Raw genomic sequence first — 25,765 nt, 5'->3', positions numbered from 1 at the left:
CTGCATCAGCCATCCAAACTAACCTAACCTATTTGAAAAAAAATCGGTTAAAGTTCAATTTCGTTGCTATCTCAAACATTATCGCTGAGATTTCTTTTGAAATCTTCTTGTCACTTTATTATTTATTTCAAAATGTTCTCCATTAAGATCTTTACACTTTCTCGAAGCACTTCAGTTCGAAGTATCTCCAATACATGGAGCGCTTCAACCGCTTCTTTAGGTGTCGAAAAACGTTGAAGAAAACATACGGTGGCAGGTCAAGACTATATGGATGACTCATTAAAACGATTTTTTGATTACTCAAAAATCCAGTTGTTTCAGTAGCTGTGTGAGAGCTAGCATTGTCGTGGCAAAGAGTGTTCAGTCTCCGACAGCTGCGTATCTTGATTTCTTGAAAGACAACAGGCAAAGAAATGATTGTGTACCACTCAGGATTCACTGTTATTCGTTGTTCTAGTGATACGGTTGAAACATGTCCAGTCTTTCCATAGAAACAAACATTGACTTTTGTTGAATTCGGATTATCTTGAAACACTCATAAAGTCGACTGCTCTCACATAACGATATCAGTTTGCGCACAGTATCGGCAGTTTCGGGAATAATTACTGAGTTTGGACGACCTTCTTTGTCTTTAAGAGAACTCCGCACTCGATTCAATTTTCTTAATCAACGATAAACATTGGTCCGTGATGAAACTTTACAAAAACAAGTAAGGAAGGGCTAAGTTCGGGTGTCACCGAACATTTTATACTCTCGCATGATAAAATGATAATCGAGATTTCATTATCCGCCATTTACATACTTTTCAAATACCGTATTTGTGTAAAGTTTTATTCCGTTATCATCCTTGGTTCCTAATGTATATATCATACAGAGAAGGCATCAGATGGAATTCAAAATAGCGTTATATTGGAAGAAGGCGTGGTTGTAAACCGATTTCACTATATTTCGTACATGTCATCAGAGTGTTAAGAAAATATTATATACCGAATTTCATTGAAATCGGGCTAGTAGTTTCTGAGATATGGTTTTTGGTCCATAAGTTTTCAATTTAAAAAAAAGCCTGGGTGCAGGTTCTTTCTGCCATTTCTTCCGTAAAATTTAGTGTTTCTGACGTTTTTTGTTAGTCGGTTAACGCACTTTTAATGATTTTCAACATAACCTTTGTATGGGAGGTGGGCGTGGTTATTATCCGATTTCTTCCATTTTTGAACTGTATATGGAAATACCTGAAGGAAACGACTCTATAGAGTTTGGTTGACATAGCTATAGTAGTTTCCGAGATATGTACAAAAACTTAGTAGGGGCGGGGCCACGCCCACTTTTCCAAAAAAATTACGTCCAAATATGCCCCTCCCTAATGCGATCCTCTGTGTTAAATTTCACTTTAATATCTTTATTTATGGCTTAGTTATGACACCTTATAGGTTTTCGGTTTTCGCCATTTTGTGGGCGTGGCAGTGGGCCGATTTTGCCATCCTTCTTATGGAGCCAAAAAATACGTGTACCAAGTTTCATCATGATATCTCAATTTTTACTCAAGTTACAGCTTGCACGGACGGACGGACACGGACGGACAGACGGACGGACAGATAGACGGACGGACAGACAGACATCCGGATTTCAACTCTACTCGTCACCCTGATCACTTTGGTATATAGTACCCTATATCTGACTCTTTTAGTTTTAGGACTTACAAACAACCGTTATGTGAACAAAACTATAATACTCTCCTTAGCAACATTGTTGCGAGAGTATAAAAATGAACATAAACAAGTAAGGAAGGGCTAAGTTCGGGTGTCACCGAACATTTTATACTCTCGCATGGTAAAGTGATAATCGAGATTCATTATCCGTCATTTACAAATTTTTCAAATACCGTATTTGTGTAAAGTTTTATTCCGCTATCATCATTGGTTCCTAATGTTTATACTCGTATTATACAGAGAAGGCATCAGATGGAATTCAAAATAGCTTTATATTGGAAGAAGGCGTGGTTGTGAACCGATTTCACCCATATTTCGTACATGTCAACAGGGTGTTAAGAAAACATTATATACCGAATTTCATTGAAATCGGTCTAGTGTTCCTGAGATATGGTTCTTGGTCCATAAGTGGGCGGCGCCACGCCCATTTTAAATTTAAAAAAGTGCAGCTTCCTTCTACCACTTCTGCGTAAAATTTAGTGTTTCTGACGTTTTTTGTTAGTCGGTTAACGCACTTTTAGTGAATCGCATAACCTTTGTAACGTGGTTATTATCCGATTTCTTCCATTTTTGACTGTATATGGAAATACCCTGTTCAGTTTGGTTGAATAGCTATAACGTTTCCGAGATATATACAAAAACTTAGTAGGGGCGGGGCCACGCCCACTTTTCCAAAAAAATTACTTCCAAATATGCCCCTCCCTAATGCGATCCTTTGTGCCAAATTTTACTTTAATATCTTTATTTATGGCTTAGTTATGACACTTTATACGTTCCGCCTGGGTGGAGTGGGCCGATTTTGCCCATCTTCGATCTTAAATGGAGCCAAGGAAAGGACCGTGTACCAAGTTTCATCATGATATCTCAATTTTTACTCAAGTTACAGCTTGCACGGACGGACGGACGGACAGACGGACGGAAGGACAGACAGACATCTGGATTTCGACTCTACTCGTCACCCTGATCACTTTTGTATACATATATAACCCTATATTTGACTCTTTTAGTTTTAGGACTTAAAACAACCAACAAAACAGAGTTCGTTCATTGTTGAATCGTGGATATCGATTCTTGCTGAAAATATCGATTTGCAGTAAGCTGAATACTTAAGCTGTACACAAACAGATCTGTGAAAGAAAACGTGTTAGCTGATGTGTGCAACAAAAAAAGTAAAAATCCACTTCGAAGTTATGAGTTGGACAGATCTCCATGGGAAGAACGTTGGCTTCAATCGGCTGAGAAAAGACGTCAACTAGCATAGTAGAAACAAATCGACGGACGAGCTATTTCGAAGTCGCTGATTTATAAAGTGACTATAAAGCCATTTATGAATGAAAAATGGAACATTTTAATTAATTTAATATTTTTTATCCTCCAAATAGAATCTCTCATGTTCATGTATCAATTTAAACCGTTACAAATGATATTACGCATTATTGCAGTCGTAATTTTGAGCAAATATCCATATGTATTAATTACCCGCATAAATACAGTATGCAAAAATAATGCGTGTACTTTAAGGTAAATCCAGCGGTGAACTCCACTGAGCCTTCTGTCGCTTTTAATAACATTACGGCTTTCCATATTTGCAACTTTTTATCCAATCCAACTTTTTATTCGTGCATTTGTTGCACGAATATTGATTCACGTGACTTTGTTTTTGTTTTGTTGCTTTTGTAATTACACTTGTTTCCACGGCGATTTTTGTTATTTTTCACTTTCACAAGCAAAAAAGCACACGTGACCACCGAAACCACATGGTTTAATTTATGAAAATTAAATTGCTTAAATTAAATTATTCGCGGTGTTTTTAAATCGATTGTCACACGGGAAGCGGTCAAATGCTGCGGGTGGCGTAAGGAGACCAAAGGATATGGAAGGAAGGAGGGCTGTTGTGCAGTGGAGTACTTAGTGAAGTGTGCGGTGTGTCGCAAGTGGTCTGGTGAAAACTGGATGATTATAAATTGTAGTTGTTATTGTTGCTACTGGCAATGGCGTGTAATTCTGCCCATGGCTAGAGAACAAGGGCATATCATACTGGCAGAAGGCTCAGTAAAATCAGTGTAGCAAGGTTCTTCCATAAAATTATGTTATTATAAAGGGTGATCCATTTCGACTTTCGACAGTTTTTAAAGAAAAAACACAGAAACTTAATATTTAATGGGGAATGTCTTTTATCATTCGAAAGACCATTTGTTTCTTGAAGATTAAATCTCTCCAATGTTGACTGCGGCTACATCTCAGATCGTCTATTCCTTGAGTCCGATTTTCTATGACTCGTTCGAGCATTTCGACTGGTAACTGGCGAATGGCACACGTGATGTTTCGATAAAAGACCTGAATCGAAGCCATATTGTTCGCATGGACTTTAGACTTTACCTATCCCCACAGCTGCAAATAGTCAGTTATCATAACGTGATAACAGTTGTTTTGGTTGTAACGGGTAGCTAATCCCTGTTTGGTTGGCAAAGATTAGATAAGTTGTCATCGACGTCATCAAACGGTAGGCTCAGGAAACGTGCTGTTTCGACGGGGTCTGACCAAAAGGAGCAGGGTGTCGGATGAATAGGGTTAGCAGGGCATACAAAGAAGTGACTCTTTGCACGCTGGACATACATATGTATATTTGATATGTCAGGAACTAATCTGGTTAAGTAGGAGTGGTGGTGGTTTGGCTCCGAGTACGCCATTCACCGAGAAGGAATCGGTGAAGGTGTTGCTGGCTCAACTGTGAATTGCCGGAAGAGAGTTGCGTTCGATGTCTCGTCAGCGTATTGTTTGACGTCATCGACGTAGTTGAGGAATGGCCTTTTGGTGCTCCTAGGAGTCGGTTCTGCGAAAGCATCCCAGCAGGAACAGCTTGGAGAGGAGATCATTATAGTGATAACGGTAACCAGTTACCTTGTCATGGTCATCATTTTGTGGTTTTTTCTGCATGAGAGGGCAGCTCTTGAATTTCTTCAGGTTCCTCTTCGTCCCAAATGCGACAATTTTGCTTGTTTACATACCCAAAATGCTTTTGACCACATCGCTGAACAAAATTTGGCTCCAAAACGTCGGATCTTCTTGGAACTTTTCAAGTGCCCATAGAGCGAAGCGATGTCGGTTGGGAAAGTCAAGCGGCGTCAGTTCTTGTACAAGCTTTGTTTTGTACGCTTCCAATTTATGATCTGGACCTAAAATGCATCACGTCGTTCTATACGGCGATCCGAGTTGCTGCGAACGGCCCCGAATCGATTCTCCACGGTCTTCGTGTACATTCTCAGCTACGACTGCCTTATTTTCTTCATTGCGTGCTGGACGTGGTTTATTCGGCCGAATACTATCCCATAATGCTGGATCTCAAGATGAGTGATGGTGTTGTGTAATATCAGCAGGTCCATAAGTTGCGCGAAGAGCGCGCAATACATTCTTTACAGAACGTGAATTTTCGTAATCGTTGTTCAGGCGTAAGTCTTTCCATGACGAAATGTCAAGCAATACTAAATAAAACTAACAAGACAGATTGGCACGACTCATGCGTGATCTGTGAAAAAAAAGCTGTTGAAAAACTTACCTCTACTTGGATCACCCTTTATAAAACTCTATTATTATATAAGACAGTTGCACAGAAGACACTCCGGCCAAAAATAAGCTCCAAAATCTTTATTAACCATATAAACTCCGCTTAATTACAATTTGGAAATTTAATTGGAATTCAAATTTTATTGCTTTTGGCCGTGAGCGCCGATATTTGTCATAGATACCATATTGGCTTCACAGCAGGACTTCACATATGTATGTATGTATCCAGGCTAATTGTCTGCAAAGCCAAATTGTTTTGTGTTTTGTTTTTGTTGCTCGCATATTCATATTTTGACATGTCAAATTAACGGTAAAAATCAATGTCAACATTTTCATTTGCAAACTTAATTAAGAAATCAACTTGCCACAACGTAATGTGGCGCACAAAGGTGCTTATATGTATCTGTAGACATGTCGTAATGTGTGACTGTACATATGCATATGTATGTATACGTATATATGTATATAAGTATGTAGGTATGTGTGTGCCCAAAAGTAAATGTTATTGTTCGCCGTATGTGAAGCCAAATTCGCCGAAATAACTAACATTGGCCCCCCGATTGCATTAGCTTTTTGTCAATTGCACTTCTCCGGCATGCTTTGAAAAATTGAGACAGCCATTGTTGTGCATTGATTGACTGATTGGTTGCATGCTTCATTTCATTGCACTCATAAATTCAATTCAAATTCAAATCCATATTCGAATTCAAATGCAAATGCCTAAGCATTCGTGCAACAGATAGTAATTTATGATAAATTCATGAGCAAACAAATGTGTCATACATATATGCAAATAGTACATAAGAACACTCTATATATACATATATACAAATATCTAAATACATATGTATATGTGTGTATGTCTTGAACATAAATACTTTGATTAGTTCTCCGCCACAGACACAATAAATTGTTTATACATACATATGTGCGTATATGTAGGTCTATATTTTTGCATGCAATAAGCCTCCCTTACACATACGGTGGTGTGCAACTTAATGGAGCCCTTTACTGTATTCACAATTTCTAAATTTACTATAGAATATGTAGTGTCATTAGTGGATCGCTCACTAAGTAACTTTGTTTCATGAAAACAGCTGATGTTTTTGCATTTTTCCGCAGCCAACTTCACACTTAACCACTTTACCGTTATATATTTGAACAGCTGTTCGATTGTTTGTAAAACTTGTACTTAAATTGTTTTCACTGCAAAACTTTTTTCAAATATATAAGAGAAATTTTATTAAAATACACAATGGTAGCTCCACTTCAGTGCACAACGCTGTAAACGCATTTCTCTCCACTGACTCGTGTTTTCTATGCAAATCTCTAAAATGTTTTCGACATTTCACTATAAATACTCGTTGTTGGATTGTTTGCGAGAAAGCTGTCATTTGCCTGCTGCCGTCGAGTATGGGCGTATGTTGGTTGTTATTTAACGGAACTACACGTCTATTTATTTACTTGCACACACAAACTAGTAGGAAGAATTTTTCCATAAAGTAAGCTGATCGAAATGCCTACAACGAATGCGACACTGAGATTGCGTTGGAGAGCAGATTGTGTCGAATATGTTTGAAAATTATAGAAATTTGCTTTCAGTTTTAGTTTGCCTAGCAAAGAATAAGTGAAAGGTTAACGCTAGGAGTTTTTTGCGAAATTAAGATTAATCTTCAAGAGAAGCGTGTGGAACACCTTTTTCTCTCTAGACTCTACTTAGGCATGAGGGAGAGGCATTGAAAAGGCATCTAAAAATATTTTATTCTATGTAATAGCAGTTAACTGTAAATATTTTGAACAGGATATAGAATTAACCCGTCTATTCTCCACATCTGGTTACTGTCTCAAGCAAAAAGTTGAGCCCTGGAAGAATAGCACGTTCAATGTGTACCATGAGTAGTAACACTGTGCTCATAATTTTAATTTACTAAATTTATTCTTCAAAATCTATGTTGGGGGCCCACAATTCCGGCCTCTTTTTACAAATAGCTTCCCACAAACAACGCGTAACACTTAAATAGTATTTCTTGTTGGCAATTTTGCCGGTTGGAAGAAATTCGGAGTGCATCCCACCTAGATAATCGAAGACAACTGTCAACATAACCTTGATTTTCGACCTTTTTTTAGACCAAATTGATGTATCAAAATGGTTTTCACTGATTCTTTCAATATTCCAACGATGCCAGTAAGATCTCTGATGGTTAATCGTTGATTCTCAAGCACCAACTCCTTTATTTTATTCACGTGTTGATCATCAGCTGTTGTTGATGACCGTCCTGGAAATCGTTCATCGTCAACGTGTTCTCGACCATCTTTGAATAATTTGTACCAATTAAAAACACTTGCTCGCGACAAACAATTATCACCGAAGGTCTTTACCAACATTTTCAATGTTTCTTCACTAGAAATTTAATTCCGAAAACAAAATGTAATGGAACTTCTTTGTTGAATAATTTCACTAATCGTAAAAACCGTAGAATGCACTTTGTGTACTTCAGGAAGACAAGGGTGGTATACTAAACACTAATGATTATTTTGATGTGACATTTGACACCGATGTCACTGACAGTCGTACCAATCTAGAAAAAAAATATTTCGACGAATGGGTTTTCGTGCGAAATTTAAATTAAAAAGTCTTACTATTTTTTGCCCACGTCTGTAATAACGACAAACGATACTTAAAAATAACTTAACATATCACAACTTAATGTAACACAACACAACATAGCATAAGCTAATAATGTAACATTACATAACACAACTTAAAATAATATAACTTAACATAACGGGACACAACATGACATAACGTAAGATATCATAATATAACATAACATAAATTGGCATAGCATAGCATAACATAACATAACATAAATTGGCATAACATAGCATAATAAACATAACATTATTTATGTAATTTTATAACGTAACATTACATAACCTAATACAATATAACACAACATAGCATAACATAACATAACATAACATAACATAACATATCATAACCTAGCATAATATAACATAACATAACCTAGCATAACATAACATAACATAACATAACTAACATAACATAATATAATATAACATAACATAACATAACATAACCTAGCATAATATAACATAACTTAACATATCATAACATAACATAACATAACATAACATAACATAACATAACATATCATAGCATAGTATAGCATCAAATAACAAATATTATAACACTCCAGACTATGGTATATAACTTAGCGAAATCTGCCACAGACGTCGCCCTTTTCCTCCTAACTTACTTTTATGAAATTATTAATTTGCCCATTTGAATTAGTTTTATAAACTTACTTTCAACTAAATTGTAGAACCCACCATTAACTTCAACAATATCAAACTTTGATGCCAAAAATGATAACTTTACAATTCATTTGCCGCAGCCGCAGCCACTGACAACTCATCTCCTTTGATGGCCGACCTCTCACCGGATTTTACTTTCGCTTTGTTTAAAGCACAAAAGGATGAACATAAAATTGTGCGTCGCTTGCTTGACTTCATACATACATACATACGGCCACACACGTTTCATTTTTTTTCGAACATGCGCGTGGCTGCCTCGGCGGCCAATATGGCGCACATAAAGCCGGCCCAAAATTAAAAAATATATGCCATGTATTTTACACTTTGTGCCGTAAAAGTCAAAGTTAAAATTCAAAGTTTCGCCCGAAAAATTAAATTGTGCATTTTTACTCGCCTGCAAAAAAGAGAATGTGGGCAGCTGGCGCAGAACGTAGCCAAATATTACGAGCAGTGCGAGATACAGTAAAAAATAGGTCACTCGCATTTAATGTACGTCCTAAAATATGGTGAAAAGTGTATGGCGCAGAAATGCCGTTATTGCCTGGTTACAGCTTCTTCATCAATCGTGTGATAGTTTTTCGTTAACTGTCGTAAAATAAATGAGGGGGGTGGAGGGCAGTATCAAATATATGCGTGCAAGAAGGTTGGTTCGGTGCGTTCTCAAAGATGCACGAAATGTAGCTCTGTAAGTTTTTATAAAACGCGACGCTAGAGTAAACGAAATTTCGGTTTGAGCTTCCGTAGAAGTGGCAAACCCCGTGAGAGCTCGCAATTCATCAAGATACGAAATGGTCTATCTTAAAATATTGGAAAAGTTAGTCAGTGCTCCCGACTTACGACCGAAAACCAAGCTTCGACTGACTTCATCTCTTTTGGGGTTGGCGAAGCATGCATTAAAATCATATTCATTGAAGAGATGAAAGCTGAAGGATAAGATTGTTGGTGGAGATATATGCCAAATGTTTCGAATGGGAATATTATGTTGTAAAAGCATAACTTTAAAGGGGCCTCGGTAAACCAATAATGCATTGAGAGAACATCAAAAGAAGCACAGACCGAAGTATATCGCAATTTTGTTGATATTTTATACACAAAGGCTTAATGATTCATATACTCATACATACTAACCTGTATACATTAAGGAAATTCCCCGAAAGCGATGATGACGCGCAAATTTACAAAGTGACCAAACGCATTTGCAGATCCACAAGCAGCCGGAGCTCGGCAAGCAGTTGCCCAAAACACAGCCGGAGCGCCGAATGTGATGTGTGCACTTTTATCTTATTTCGACTCGTTCACTTTTCGCTTAAGATTCCAGCAACGCACAGCACCAAATTGAAGCAGAACTGCAAATGACGAGATGCGACTGAAATGGATAAACACATACGTCCGCGCGGCGGCATAAAGGCGAAGAAGCTGCCTGCTGTGCACTTAGCGACGGACCTAAGGGTGCTCCATTTGAAATTCCAAACAGCAAGCGCGCCTCTGCTCCTGTACGCCAAGCTCTGTCAACCGACAACATCGCACACACCAACAACTACTGTCTCTGTATGTGTGTGTGTGTGTGTGTCTGAGGGCTGCGCTCACGTAGCGATGACTCCGCTCCGAGCCGTAGCTTTCACTCCGGCGCTGCCCGACAAAGTCAGCACTCAGTCGCCTCGCCCCACTTGCGGCCCAGTTCCCGTATTCCGTGCACAATTATTGGTTCGAAGTAAAACGAGGAAACCGCTTTCAATGAAAAGGAATTTTAAAATTCATAGCAAAACATGGCTAGCTTCGAAATATGTATTCTAAATTATGCATTTCAGTAATTCAAAATGCCGTTCAGTGCCCACTGCAGGCGTTCGGCTGCGCGCGCGAGGCACAGTTCGTTGTTTCGCCTTGTCAGCGTTCGCGTTCCAGCTGCGTACCGTTAGCTTGGCTATCTCTGCTTCTATTATTTACTACAATTTGCCTTGCCGTTATACTTGAGTTTGGTTCTGGTATTCGCTTGTTGTTGTGTGTTGTTTAACGGCATTTTTACGCCGCTCTTTTGGCTTTCTTCGAGATTTTGTTTTTCTTTCCCATCCTTTTCGCCGCCGCGAAATCAGAGCACCCATAATTCCTCATAGTGTTTCAGCTTGAAAAGAAACTTACTTAGTTAAGTGGCTAAGTGTTATTAGCAACTGATGGAGTTACCTTTTTGTTGCTCTCGTGGCTCACATTCACACAGCTACTCCTTCGAAAGAAGGTATTCAAATAACTGCCAAACAATTTCATTGTAATTTGATTGGTCTCAAAAAATCTCAGTATGCAGTTGACAGCGCATTTTGCCTCTAACTATTATAAGAAAACTTAAGGAATTCCAAAAAAGTTCTTACGAACGCTTAAAAATCTTCAGTTTCTTAGAACATGGGTGCATCGGACCACGTCAGGTGCTGTCGAGTCATCAGATGTCGTCGACGGGAATGATGAGTGACTTGTAGAGTTTGGTCTTTGTCCGTCTAGAGAGGACTTTACTCCTCAATTGCCTACTCAATCCGAAGTAGCTTCTGTAAAATATTTCGAGGCTGATTGTTAATGTTGCTCAAGACAGACGATTCTACCAAGTTATTTTTTTCTTCGAATGACCGAAACCCAGCGCAACTTTTGCCTTTTAACGGATGTTTTTTGGCTAACCAGAGGATAGATACTTGGTCTAGCACCGTAAGTCGTGAGCTGCTTGAGCCTATATGTAAAATAATTGTTTCTGGCGATTCCCAAGTGAATGAACTTGAACTCTAAAGGAACTCTAAAAGGTTAACGACGGTTTCCTTTTGGGTGCTTCATGGCAAACTTCATACGCCCAGTTCAGCGTATAATTAAAAGAAGTTAGAAAAGTAAGAGAGACATATGTATATCGATGAACCATCCTATAACGGCATAATAATACAAGTCCTAAAATTAATTTGTTTGAACGAGAAGCTTGTCGCAGGCAAAAATATGTTTTTTCGATCAAGTAGTGGCATGGAGAGCCTTCGAGGCAAAGGACCGAACCGAATGCTGAAATTGAAGGATCAAATAAAAAAGACTTAGACTAACCTTACCGTTGTGTATCCACTAACAAGACAATTAAGACATTAAAACAATTACCTGACACTCTCATTATCAGTTGGAAGTACTTTGATGAATATGAGCAGTGCTGAAAGACTTAAGGAGGGAGCCTTTTTTTTGCCTAAGTCTCTTTAAAAAATATCTAAGAATATGTCCCCAAAGTTATAGATGGGAATTCGAAATATTTTCGAAGCTAGAAGGGAAATAGTGACCGAGTATCTAGCATATATATTAGAGCTTGGCAGAAAGCAAACACTTTGACGCGCGATTTCTCGGTTATTCATTTTTACGATTTTTCTCAATTTAAACTAAAAACAACTAAGAAAAGTCAAGTTTGAACATATTTTTAAACAGCATAAAGTAAATTTTTTTTTCGTCAAAAACCACTCTTTTTTCAATTTTTGAAAATTTTGTAAAATTTGACACTTTTTTTGGAATTTTTTGGTTTAACTAGAGAATAAATTATTAAAAAATATGAATCTTTTTGAATCTTTTGTTTCCGATAGAAATTGCGACCTGCATTCTGCCCGCCGTCCGAGAAATGCACATGCGAGAAGCATCGGGCAATTGCTTCCCAAAGGCAGACTATCAAAGATTTCGTGTTCAAAAAATTTATGAATGATGTTTAAATATATAACTATAAACCCTAGAAATTTCGGTTTAGTCAACTACTTCTTTCCCACCCAAAACAATCCTCAAAAAAATTGATTTTTTGAAGCCTCTAAAGCAAGCTCCCCCCTTAAAGCTCCTCTATCTACAGGCTGTACATAGCACAGCAGCAAGTAGCAACCGAAACTTGATAATTTGAAGGCATTTGCAACCAACATGGGCTCTTGAAAACTATCGTAAAAGGTTTGCAACTTAACTACATATATCTACACTACATATTTATCAAGAGAAGGACTGCAATGAAGAAGAGTAAATTCACCAAATTACTCGATATATTTGACTGTTCAGTTAGTAAAATCTATTTTCATACTTCTACTTGAAAAACGAGTTAAAGTGCTAAAGCAAACATATTCCCAGAATTGTTTCCTTCACAGCATTTTCCCCGCCTTGCGCCAGCAAGTAACTATAACAATTCCACTGGCATATCCGATATTCATAAAGCACACAAAAAGGATTGAAAGCAAGGCAGTTATTTCTTTAATATACAAATTCATTTGCACGCGAATGTATCTGTGTGGCCATAACAATAAACATAAATATGAAAGTGTATAGACACGCTCGGCACCTCCTGCCACAGCGCATTGCGTGCAGCGGGGCGTATACGCAACATTTTTGATGTATGCACTGTAGCTAAACTACTCGTTGTTGTGATGCAAATTAAAGCAGATTGGGGCGGAGAGCGAGTAGATGCGCAGCGCTGCACTGACTATTATAAATATTATTACGCATAGCGACAACAAAGTGCCGGCAACAATAACAATAACAGCAACGGGAATAACAAGCGACTTGAAGCCAGCTAACTAAATGCATACATATGGCAGTTATGTAAGCTATAAGCGAACGGGTGTGATATACAAACAGATATAACTTAACTTGCTGCTGAAGCCAAGACAAGTGCAATAGCAACAAAAACGGCGCGTTGTGCGAAGCGAGGCAACTGATAGCAACGACTGCTTGTGTGTGGGGTGTGTGTGTGTGTGAAGCTCGCTTCCGCTTGTATTACGGCTATTTAGTTCAGCCTCATATACAAAGTTATGTGCAGTATATATAGCATATATTTATGTGTGTGTCGCTGCTTTCACTTGCTGTTTTGTTGAAAGCTGCGTAGTTGTTGTTTAGTTAGCCAATTTCGCCAGCGTCGATCTTGTTGGTAGTAATCGCTGTGTTGCTCGCAATAATCTCATTGCTTTTAATGCTTGCCGGCAGACAATGATTTAAAGCCATTTTGATACTGTGCCATAAATATATACAAGCTTCTCCATGTGTGTTTAGGGTGTGGTGGGAGCAGAGTTTGTTGTAAGCGAAATTGAAACAAAGCAGCAAGTACTTCGATAACGATGTTTTCTTACTTGCTAACGCACAAAAAAGCCAAAACTTACAACAACTTTCGAATCCAGAATGACGTTAGAACTCTTTTCTTGAATTTATATGAATTTCCTATAAGAACTCGATGTATTTTCCAGCAAGTGTGCGCACTAGAAACTGACTGCTGTACTCACAAAGGCTTTCGAAGGCTTTCAGCTGTCTCAAGGAAATTGATTTAAGGCTTACTAGGCCTTGGTTGAGCTGGTAACCCTACCACAAAACTGCTGTGAAAAATATTAGTGGATTGTTCGTTGCAAATACAACACTAACTCCCAGCTTAATTTCCTTCTTTTTTATTAAATTATGAATTTTCAAAATTCTACAAAATGTTTCAACAAAAGGCAACCTCAAAATGAAGCGCATATGTTTCTAGTTAATATATAATATGTCTCTCTCCTACTAAATTTCCTGCTAGAAAGAGAGCGGCAAAAGCAAATTACTCAGCCACAATTAATTCTCGTTAACGCACATGCATCTGTTTCTTTAATTTACAACAACAGTTATTTTTCGCATTTAAAAACAACACTCGAAATCTAAACAAAGTGCTTGTAAACAAAGAAAGACTTGCACCTGGGAATCAAACTCGAAACGAAGAATACTAAACGGTTGTTGTAGGAATCCATCAAAACATTGAAATCGATTAATTTTCATCAACTCTCCACGCCCGCTGCCAGCTTTCGCCAGTATTTACGTGTCGGTATTTATTTGTATGACATACGTGCTCACCAACAGTAACAACAACACGCCGATGTAAGCGAAAAACCAGTTCAACGGAAGGATGACGAATGCTCGTGTTTGTGCGCAGCTATATATGTGTATATATGTGTGCGTGTGAGTGTATGTGCTAGTGCACCTTCGCCAGCGGAATACTTACTCGTATTTACACGAGCATCAATCAAAAAGTTAAATTTCTTTCACTTCGATTTCGCATTTTTCCTCTAAAGCTTTTCAGATCCTGTGAGGCATGCACAACAGCCAATTTTATCCTGCCTTGCTATACAGTTTTGTGATTTTGCTTTTATACCCATAAGCGACACAACTGTACAACGAATTTTATAGCAGATCAACACAAATCAAGTCAAATGTTTATATGTATATATGTATAATAGAGGGTTTGGAGGAGAAATATTTTCATAAATATCTGAGCCTAACTGGCTACGAAAAGAAGCGGCGACTAAGAGAAGGTTTCAAGACCTACATAAACGACCTCTTGTAGAACCCCAGAGGTGATCTAGCGACTGATGCCCAGAGCTTACTAAAATTATGTAAGAAACATTTCTCAAGCCTGCTGAATGGCAGTGAAAGCATAACGCCAGGAGAAAGCGAACCCCATTTTCCAATTGATAACGATGGCCCAGGTGTTTCATTGCCCGACTATGAAGGAGTTCCAATAGCAATTACCCATCTAAAGAACAGAAAAGGAGCCGATGGATTGCCGATCGAACCACGAAGAACTGATAAGGAGCATGGATCAGCTTCTCTGTAGAATATGGTCGGACGAAAGCATGCACGACGATTGGAATTTAAGTATGCTCTGACCAATCCACAAACAAGGAGACCCCACAATCTGCGCCAACTACAGTGGGATAAGTTTCCTCAACATCACATATAAGGTTCTATCAAGCGTATTGTGTGAAAGATTAAATCCCACCGTCAACAAGCTGCTTGGACCTTATCAGTGTGGCTTTAGGCCTGAAAAATCAATAACTGACCAGATATTCACCATGCGCCAAGTCATGAAAAAGTCTGAATTTGGTATTCCCCCAAACTAATACGGCTGTGCAAACTGATGTTGAGCAATACAAAAATCTACGTGAGGACGTCACCAAAAGAGGCTTCAAGCAAGGTGACTCCCTATCGTGCGACTTCTTCAATCTCCTGCCAGAGAAAATAATTCGAGCAGCAGATGTGGATAGGTACCATGTACACCTGCTGGCGCACGCCACTGACAAACGCGCTGGTAGTTCTGCGTTCTCCTGGAATGGGACTGGTAGTGAATGAGAGCAAGACAAAACAAACAGTCGTCACACTCCCGACTTGGTTCCCACATCACTGTTGACAGTCATAACTTCGAAGTCGTAGATAATTTCGTCTATCTTAGAACCACTATTTACACCAACAACAACGTTAGCCTCGAAATCCAACGCCAAATAACCTTTGCTACTTGAAACTGAGTAGGCAATTAAGAAATAAAGTCCCCTCTCAACAAACAAAGACCAAACGCCATAAGTTACTCATTATTCCCGTCCAGCTATATGGTGCAGAGACATGGACCTTGACAACTTCTCTTCTGAGTCGACGTTACCAATTTTTTTCGCATTGGCAACGGCGAATACCAAAGTCGATGGAACGATGAGCTGTACGAGATATACGACGACATTGACATAGTTCAGCGAATTAAGAGACAGCGGCTACGCTGGCTAAGTCATGTCGTCGGAATGGATGAAAAACTACAGCTCTGAAAGTATTCGACGCAGTACCCGCCGAGGGAAACAGAGGAAGAATAAGACCCCCACTTCTTTAGAAAGACCAGGTGAAGAAGGACCTGGCTTCACTCGGAATCTCCAATTGGCTCCAAGTAGCGAAAAGAAAGAACGACTGGCGCGCTGTTATAAGAATGGCTGTAACTGCCTCATTTGAATATAGAGGGTTATACTTATACTCGCTGCTTGAAATAAATGTCTGATCCCCCAAAGGCTTGGCTAATCTTTTTATACCGTGATCTTTCAATATTGCACATACGATTGTTATGTTTACAGATACTAGCCCAGAGTTCACGCTCCCATACATAAGTAATGAAAAGTATTTTCGATTGCCCTCTCTTATTCTCGTTTTGATGTCTCACCGTTTTCTTACATTTTTCTTTTGAACTCATTTTCTGTCCCACTTTTCAGCGAAATTTCGTTAGCGCCCGAACTCGCGCGCTTGGTTTGGTTATGAATATGACCTGCCTAACCGCGTACTGAGCAAGGACATATGCTATTAAACCTCACCGACATTGACCGTGTGGAGCACTGCACAACTAGAAATGTTTGGATTCGAGCACATATCTGCATCATTGACTTCAAATGCACCACAAGATATAAAAATTCTCCTTCAATTTACCGTTCATCCGCAAATCTGCACAACTATATCTACACACATACATATGTCCGTCGCACTGCCGTATTTACATAGACACTTTTTCCAGCCTCCCAAGCGTCGAGCAGCTGGATTACAATTTGGGTTGATGTGCTTAAGAACATACAGTGTGTGCAAAATGTATGTGCTCAACAAACTCATATGTATATGCACGACCATTTTAAGTCTTAGAAATCGCATACGGCATAAGTCCTGATCGCACTTGTGGCACTGAATTTTGAGCCTTGTGCCATTTGCCTGCATGCCGAAGGTTTAAAAATGTTAAGGCCTATCAGTCGGTGATGTTGTTGCTGCAGCACTTTTAGTCCGCATGCGAGCACTCGTTATTGCGGGTGACAGTTAGGGGCTCATTCGGTTTCTCTTCATTGATACTGGATAAATTTTTTATTTTCTTGTTGTGCTTTTTTGCTTTGCTTTAATGATTCTGAAAAGCCAATTTACTGAAGCGAGCTCAGTCAACAGTCTGGCGGTGTGGGCATTGTGACATTGACAGCTGTAGATTAGTGAGCGTATAACTTTCTTCTACAAGCTTGTGGTAAGTATTATTATCGAATACAATCCAAAAAATTAAAAATTTAAAAAATTTACTTCAAAGCCCTAAAATAATTATGTTCATTGAGTTAAAGATGTCTAGGATGAAGCTGTTATTGAGAAGGGTTGCTATTTGGTTTGAATTTTAATTCCAGCATATTGGTAAAATTAGTTTATATTACAACAATGGTAGCAAATGAAACGAATTTGAGAGAAAATTATCAACAGATAATGTATTGGGTACTCTATTTGAACCCTAATGCCCAGAGCATACTGAAATTATGAAGGGTACACTTCTCCAGCCTGATCAATGAAAGTGAAATCATAAGATCAGGAGATGGCGAACCCAATTCTCCCATCGATAACGGTCGAGCGGACATCCCATTGCCCGACCTTTAATCTTTAATCTTATATGGCAAAGAAGCTGATCCATGCACCTTGTCAGTTTTTTACCACCGTATTTATATAGCTCGATCGGCCTCTTCCACTTTGTTGTTCTTCAGGCGGGTAATTGCTTTCGAACCTCAGCATAGTCGAGCAATGGAGCATTTATTCCATCGTCACCGATTGGGAAACCGGAAACCTTCATTTCATTTCCATTCAACAACTGAAGTGAAGTGCTCCCATCATAACTTCAATATGCTCTGAACATCAGCCATTTTGGGTCCTACAATAGTACGCTCCTGTCTTGAAACTTTCCGTTAGTCACCGCAGTTTTTCGTAGAATTTTCAAACATTTCTCCTTGTCAGCCCTCTTCGTACTCTCGCATTTCGGCCTCTTTCTGTTTTTGTCTGCATATGCGGACAACTATCGATATCTGTTCCACCCCGCCTGTCTTGTGATCGATCAGAACATTGCGAGGTAGGCTGTCTGGTTTCCCTCCATTGCGACTGTCGTAGTCCTCATAGTACCAGCTGTTCCTTTGACCTTTGCGAAAACCAATGGCTTCGCTTGCAGCTGTACGTAAGGAGCATGAAATGCAGTGCCGCAATTCCCTTAAACCGTTTCGCTGTCGGTTGTGAAAGTGGCTTCTCAACCTCATACCTTCCGAAGCGTATGGACGTCAAGAAAATTGGATACATGTTCACAAATTTTACATCGTGGCGGAGGCAGTTGTTATAAGCACGCTCCAGCCGCTCATAAAAGGTATCAAATTCTCTTCCTTCGGGGCGTGGGCGCAAATCAGTGTTATGTTGAAAAATTTTGCTCTGATCCGGATTGTGTCAAGGCGCTCATTCTGAACCGAGTGAATGCCAGGGCTCGGCGACTGAGGTTTTTTATATAGTTGTAGTAAAGTCACAAGGATCTACTTGACTCCGTCCCTTTACAGTCCGTCGCATTTCTTAGACGGCGGTGTTTTCTGCTTTTACTTTTACGAGGGCATCAACCAGCTGGACTTCGCCACCTTCCCAATTTAGGAACCGGATATCCCCTTAAATCATAGTCCTTATTACTTTTTCTGTGATCGTCACCAAACATGAGATCTTTCATCCGAGACTGTTGTTTCCTTTTCATTGGAAGTGGTTTATACGTAGCGGGTCCTAAACCTAGTGCACAAACTTGCTAGGCGAGTAGCATAGAGTTTTATACACATTTATATAGCGAGCCGCTTGTTTTAAGAACGACGCCGCTTGGTCGTCGCTGCACCTCTGGTGAACAAATACTGCAATTAGACTTCAGCGAACCCTTACACCGAATATATCGAAGTGGCTCCGCTGAAGCTTCTTCTGTTTTAGCCGTGACCCCAGGCTACACACGAGCTGGCTACCGCATTTTACATAGGAGTTACTCACGTTTCCAGGCCGCGCGGCGAGAGCGTAAGAGTAGAAATCGGGTATACCCCTGTGACTGTAACCACTTACCCAGAAGCATGACTATACCCGATTACACCCATTGACACGGATTGTTCCATATAAATTGCGTATGAAGTTTGACCTACACATATATGAATTAGTGTGGGCTTTCCGACGCAGACAGAAACTCTTAAATTGGACATTCGATTGTCCTTATTAAAAACTATTTATCATATGTGTACTGCAGCACTAGTTTCGAGACTTCTCCCTACAAGCACATTCTTTGCTTTTATAAAACTACTAAATCTTTATTAATAAAGCTCAAGCTCCACACATGCATATTAACAATAATATTTATGATCAGCCAATTTTAAAATTAATTCAAATTCAAATTCTAATAAAACGCAGCGTTTACACAAAGTTTCAATAATATTTCGTATTTTTCTTCGCTCGCATCATAATTGCAATTAATGACGGTAAATCAAATAAGCTTTTGTAAACAGATAAGTTCATATGGATGCGGGAAAATTGTAGTGCAACCAACCACAAATGCAAATGTACTAAAAGTGAGTAAACAAAAATTTTAACAACAACAAAATTATGAATTCACATAAACACGGAAATTTAATATAAATTTTGCCAAAACATAATGAGTAACATAAACGGCTAAATAAAGCAAGCGTAACAAGTATATATTTGCATAAGGCAGGGGAAGGCAGGGGAAGGCCCGGTAGACTGGATAAAAAGCACAGATGGTTCAAATCCTGACCAAACTAAAGTCTAAATGTACTGAAACTATATGCAGTATTTCTCTATATACTACCTGTCCTCCGAACCTTGTAAAAAACCCAACAGTCTTCCGGAGATGTCACTAAACAGTTCGCTCAACTAGTAATTGCACCGACTGAGCACCAAATTGATAGCGTCGATACGTTTGTGAAAGCTCGCTTTCGTGTTGCTAATATTTTGGTTAACTAACGGTTGTACATATCAACCAAAACTAGGCGAAATAGACATAAGGTAATATGTATATAAATGATCACGATGACGAGACGAGTTAAAATCCGGGTGACTGCCTCTCTGTCCGTTCACGCGTGCCAGCTGTACCTTTACTCAAAATTGAGATATCTTGCTGAAACTTCTCAATTTTCAAGAAAATGACATCGCTCTGAAAACGACTTTCACCAGAATTCAGCTGTTTCGACTTTTGTATAGAGAAAACAAGGTTAGTAGAATTCAGATCAAATTTTAATGTCGTCTAAGGCCTTCCGAATTCTTAAACATACCCGTTAGAGAAAACAGCCAAGGTTAGGTTTACAGTACAGGGTTTGTCTGGAAAGTAATAGGACTGATTTTCTTCCACCGCGTCTGTACTTTGGAACGTGCGCGCACCGACTGGATTCGGTAGAGGATGTTCCTAGCTAACGAACGAGCGGTCAGTTGTCTACGAGCACCTGGAGAGTCAAGACAAAAATGTTGAGGCCGATGAAAGGTAAGCATTTTGAGACGACAGAGGGGATCCAAACAGCATGCACCTCGGCTCTCAAGGCTATTCCGAAGAATGCCTTTCGTGACGCCTTCAAGCGCTGGCAGCGCTGCATCGACGCAGCAGAAACCTATTTTGAACGTTTTTATAGAATTCCAACGATTGGTTCAATAAATTTTTTTAAATCTACTCAATGCTATTACTTTCCGGACAAACCCTGTACAAGCCGAGAGCCTAATTCATTAGCTCTGGTCGGACCAACCTATCATTCAGCTACTAGAGTAAGGGAAACAAAGTCAGCCCAGTGGGAGATATGTGAAAATCATCCAGCGTAGCACTGTTCTGAAAAAATAGGTGAGCTTAAACTAAATCTGTGAATTGTAATATTACACAAATGTAGAAGAAAGAACGCACTTTCGCTTCAAGTGAAGAACGCTTTATGAGGAAGTCGTACCTATTTTCGCACCAGAATTTATCATAGAACTTTCGAGGTCATAGAGATCTACTGATTGCAACTAGTGACTAGTGACTTTTAAACTACTTGTCACTTGTTCGGAATTTAAAGTAAGAAAGCAGGGGATATTGACACCAAAGACTTAACAGTGAAAAGCAATAACGCCAGCAACAGGTATCGGTAATGGTGAACTTGTAACGGTATTTGTTGTACTAGAACCTTACTAATGCATTTATATTCAGGGGTCGTAAGGATGTAGGTGTGCTGGTCATTAGCAGTGCAACACCGTTATTACATTGCCATTAAAAATTCAATGATTGCCTGGGCGTAACGGTATCAATTATGAAAGTAAATTACCGTTAAGCGCGCATATGTTCACAGCAATTAGCAAATTTCCAAGTATTTAAGGCAAACACTCGCCTAAATGCGGCACTAAAATCTCGCAGAATGGCCTTCGAAGACGTTAAGGGAATATTTCGAACGCATTGGACAATCTGGAAATGGATGGGTCAGGTGACCCACCCGAAGTATCCAAAAATGTACAAGGCCTATTCGATACTAGTGAATGTCATTTTCTCACTCGGTTATCCTGTGCATCTGGTGATTGGGCTGTTGCAAGAGGAGACGCTACAAGGATCTCTGCTGAATCTCACCATCTCCTTGCCATCCGTCATTTGTGTGCTGAAGTTTTACAATACTTGGCGAAACTTTGACAAAGTGCGTCATCTGGAGCAAATGTACAATACACTTTACGCGCGCATAGATCATCCCAAAGATTTGACATATTACCGCAAAGTCACCGCCCCCAACGCATCCAAAGTTATGAACGCGTTCAAGGTAATTTGTGTGGGCATGACAGTCACGGCGGAGTTGACGCAGCTATATGTGGGCTTCGTTTACGGCTGGCGCCTAATGTATCCGGGATATTTTCCATTCGATCCGCACGGCAGTACAGCCGGCTATGTGACGGCACATATATTTCAATTTATTGGCCTCCTGACGCAAATAAGTCAAAATCTGATGAGTGACACTTACGGTGCCGTGTGCCTAGCTTTGTTGGCGGGGCACACTCATTTGCTTGGCCAGCGCTTGGCACGCATCGGCTATGACAAGGGTAAAACGCAAGAGCAACATAACCAGGACTTCGTGGACTTCATTGTGGATCACAATATGCTATTGAAGTGAGCTGAAACTTCCAGCAGAATCAGTAATATTTTTCTTATAATTAAATTAAAACAATTTTCTCACTGCTATTTTAGCTGTCAACGCACGCTGGTCGACATAATTGGCATGGGCTTGTTTGCTCTAATAATCTCCACCAGTCTACTTTTGGCCATTGTGATAATCTACCCGATGTTCTTTGTTGACAATGCTCTGGAGTACGCATATTACGTTTTTTTTATGTTCGGCGCACTAATGGAGGTGTTCCCCACCTGTTACTACGCCACTCACTTCGAGTACGAGTTCGAAAGCTTGACCTATAAGATCTTCTCCTGCAACTGGGTGGACCAGAATCGAGCGTTCAAGAAGAATTTGATTGTGTGCCTGGAGCAGTCGTTGAAGGCGCGTCATGTCTTCGTCGGCGGCATGTTTCGCATTAATATGCAAATCTTTATCGCCATTTGCAAGGGCGCTTACTCTGTCTTTACGCTCGCTTTGAATTACAAATAATTTTGTAACGCAATTCAAATTGTGAAAATGGAAAAAGTAGAAACTAGAAATCAGAAATTAGAACATTATAGATATTAGCACCTTTTACTTTTCGGCAGTGCAATAAATGTTTAATGGCTTCAGCATTAGTTTACTAGTTCTCTTTTAAATCGTTTTATATCTTCGACTCCTCTCTGCGTTGAAGCTTAGACGTCATTTCCAAAAAACAGTAATAATATGAACTGCCACCAGTGCATCAAGTAACGTGAATATTTTTCTAATTAGTTAATAATTCTATGAAAAGACGCGGCTACTAACAGAAGGTTCTAAGACGGGAGCATACTCTTGTGGTACACACAGAAGTGATCTAATGACTGATGCCCAAAGCATACTGAAATTATGGAGGGAGCACTTCTACAGCCTGCTAAATGGCAGTGAAATCATAATACCAGGGGATTGGCAAACCCGATCCCCAATCGATGACGTTAGAGGGGACGTCCCATTGCCCGACCATGAAAAAGTTCGAATAGCGATTAGCGGTCTAAAGAACAGCAAAGCGGCAAGGGCCGATGGATCGTCGGCCGAGCTATTCATATACGATTACAAAGAACTGATAAGGTGCATACATCAGCTTCTTTGTATAATATGTTCAGACGAAAGCATGCCCGACGATTGGAATTTAAGTGTGCTCTGGCCAATCCACAAAAAGGGAGACCCCAAATCTACGCCAATTAACCTGGGTAATGGATCCGTCAGAATCGGGAAGGACTTCTCCAAGCCGTTTGATATCAACAATCAATCTGCTGCTAAAGAAAATAATTGGAGCTGCAGAGCTTAATCGAGCAAGTAAAATTCTCAATAAGAGTGCACAGCTGCTGGCGTGCGCCGATGATATTGATATCATTGGACTCAACAACCATATCTCCTGTCATCAAATAAACTCTCGCGACTAGGCTCCCACGTCACTATTGATAGTCATAACTTCGAAGTCGTAGACAATTTCGTCTATCTTGGAACGAGTATTAACACCAACAATAATGTCAGCCTCGAAATCCAAAGCAGAATATCTTTTGCCAACAGGTGCTACTTCGGACTGAGTAGGCAATTGAGAAGTAAAGTCCTCTCTCGCCGAACAAAGACCCAACTCTATAAGTCACTCATTATTCCCGTCCAGCTATATGGTGCAGAGACATGAAAGTTGACAACTTCTGATGAGTTGACGTTACGAGTTTTCGAGAAGTTCTGTGGAAAATTTATGGTCCTTTGCACATTGTCATCGGCGAATACCGCAGTCAATAGAACGATGAGTTGTACGAGCCCTGGCTAGGTCATGTCGTCCGAATGGATAAAAACATACCAGCTCTGAGAGTATCCTACGCAGTACGCGCCGAGGAAAGCAGAGGAAGAGCTCTACTCCGTTGGAACGACCAGGCGGAGAAGAACCTGACTTCCCTTGGAATCTCCAATTGGCGCCACCTTGCGAAAAGAAGAAACGACTGGCGCGCTGTTAACTCGGCTATAACCGCGTAAGCGGTGTCTACGCCAGTAAAGAAGAAGAAGGTTTAGTAAATCACGCTTTTGCTGCTTTGTGGAACAAAGGCAGAAGTTCTTCGCTCTTAAGCCGACTAAACTGTTTTACAGACCACTGTGTGTCTCTGCGCAAATTTCATTAACTCCTTGTCTATATGACTTTTGGGCCATATCCATATATTGCATATCTTTTACATTTGTGCGCAAACTAGTTGAAGTTGACTATCATTAGCGTGGCGCTTCGCCTCCGCTTCGAGCTGTTCATACATTCGTGGCGCTTGTGGTTGTAATTGTTATTGGCTGTCACATTGATGACATCAAAGTTTTGAACTTCTGCCACTTGCACAGCAGCTGGAAAAAACGAGAAAAATGCAACTGTGGAGTATCTGATGTATCGTCAACGTGCTGATTGCCAGTCGCGCTGTTGCTGTTGTTGTTATCGCAAAAGCGTCCGCGTCAAATATTCCGCACACGCTCAAGTGAGCGGCACAAATGCGGCAGCACTTGTCTGCCAGCCTGTAATCAGGGACAGCACTGCTGCCACATCCCCTCGCGACGCCTTGCACTCTGCCGACAGCCACTTTCACGCCCGTCGACAGCAGCTAATAGCAGCTTGCTCATAACTCCAACTTTTCCACACACTCACACACACATACTCGCACGAATTTAGCGATTTTTCATGCTTTTCTTTTGCTCAGGGCCACTTTGGTCCTCAGCCTCCGCCGCCTTAAACGGTATTTTCCTACACTTGGTATTACTTTTCCTCACAACTTTGCCTCTTTCGGGGCATTTCTGCTTCCGTTGCCTTCCCATTTTTTATTGCTTTGTGCTATTTTTTGTTTTTATTGTTGCTTTTGCTATTTCATATGTGCGTGTTTTTCTCGCTGTTTGCCCATCACTTTGCTGACAATGTCGTTTTGCGTTCGTACATGTTGGGCGCCGTCGCATGTGGGGCGGTGTGTGTGTGTGTGTGCGTGTGTGTTTGCGAATTTTTCATATCCTGCCTATAACAGGAAGTCACAACGAATAAAATTGATATTAAGTTATGGCTGAAACTTTTATTATTATGCATCTATCATCGTTCCCGAGTTCAATAAGGCTCGCACGCACATACACACACACACACACATTCAAGCGCATGCTGTGCAACACACAGCACCCCAGACCAGCTCTCCGACTGCCTTGGCGCTTGACAAACTGCTGCCACAGTGAGCCGCATAAGAACTCAAAAAGTAGTGGGAAAACAGTTTTGATGTGATTTGTTGTAACAACAATTCTCATATGCATCCTTCAGCTTTCAGTTAAAGCATAAAATGATTCTCCATTAAGCATTTCATTAAGTCAAGTCTTTTGACTTAAAAACTTTGACGCCAATTTAATTACATTCCCTATTTCAAATCATGAAAACAGCTGAGCGCAATGAGCGAAAGAGAAGAGTGCAAGGGGTGTACACCTTAAAGTTGA

The 25,765-nt window shown here is 40.0% G+C and overlaps 1 protein-coding gene across 1 annotated transcript; it reads left to right on the top strand.

Annotated features, from left to right (window-relative positions):
- Positions 1-21,568: 21,568 nt before the first annotated feature.
- LOC126763694 (odorant receptor 59a-like) lies at positions 21,569-22,920 on the top strand. The gene is made up of 2 exons (XM_050481435.1): positions 21,569-22,302; positions 22,381-22,920. Exons 1-2 carry the CDS (start codon positions 21,569-21,571, stop codon positions 22,790-22,792), a joined length of 1,146 nt encoding a protein of 381 aa, XP_050337392.1. The 3' UTR covers positions 22,793-22,920.
- The last annotated feature ends 2,845 nt before the right edge of the window (positions 22,921-25,765 follow it).

Source organism: Bactrocera neohumeralis, chromosome 6 (assembly GCF_024586455.1).
Source record: "Bactrocera neohumeralis isolate Rockhampton chromosome 6, APGP_CSIRO_Bneo_wtdbg2-racon-allhic-juicebox.fasta_v2, whole genome shotgun sequence".
In the NCBI taxonomy this organism is placed as follows: Eukaryota; Metazoa; Arthropoda; class Insecta; order Diptera; family Tephritidae; genus Bactrocera; species Bactrocera neohumeralis.
Note: the sequence above shows the minus strand (reverse complement) of the source record. Positions and strands in the feature narration are given on the sequence as shown.

Coding starts and splice junctions, on each gene's coding strand:
- LOC126763694 (XM_050481435.1), top strand. CDS start 21,569: ATGGCCTTCGAAGACGTTAAGGGAATATTTCGAACGCATTGGACAATC. Junction 22,303..22,380: donor GATCACAATATGCTATTGAA/GTGAGCTGAAAC, acceptor CTGCTATTTTAG/CTGTCAACGCACGCTGGTCG.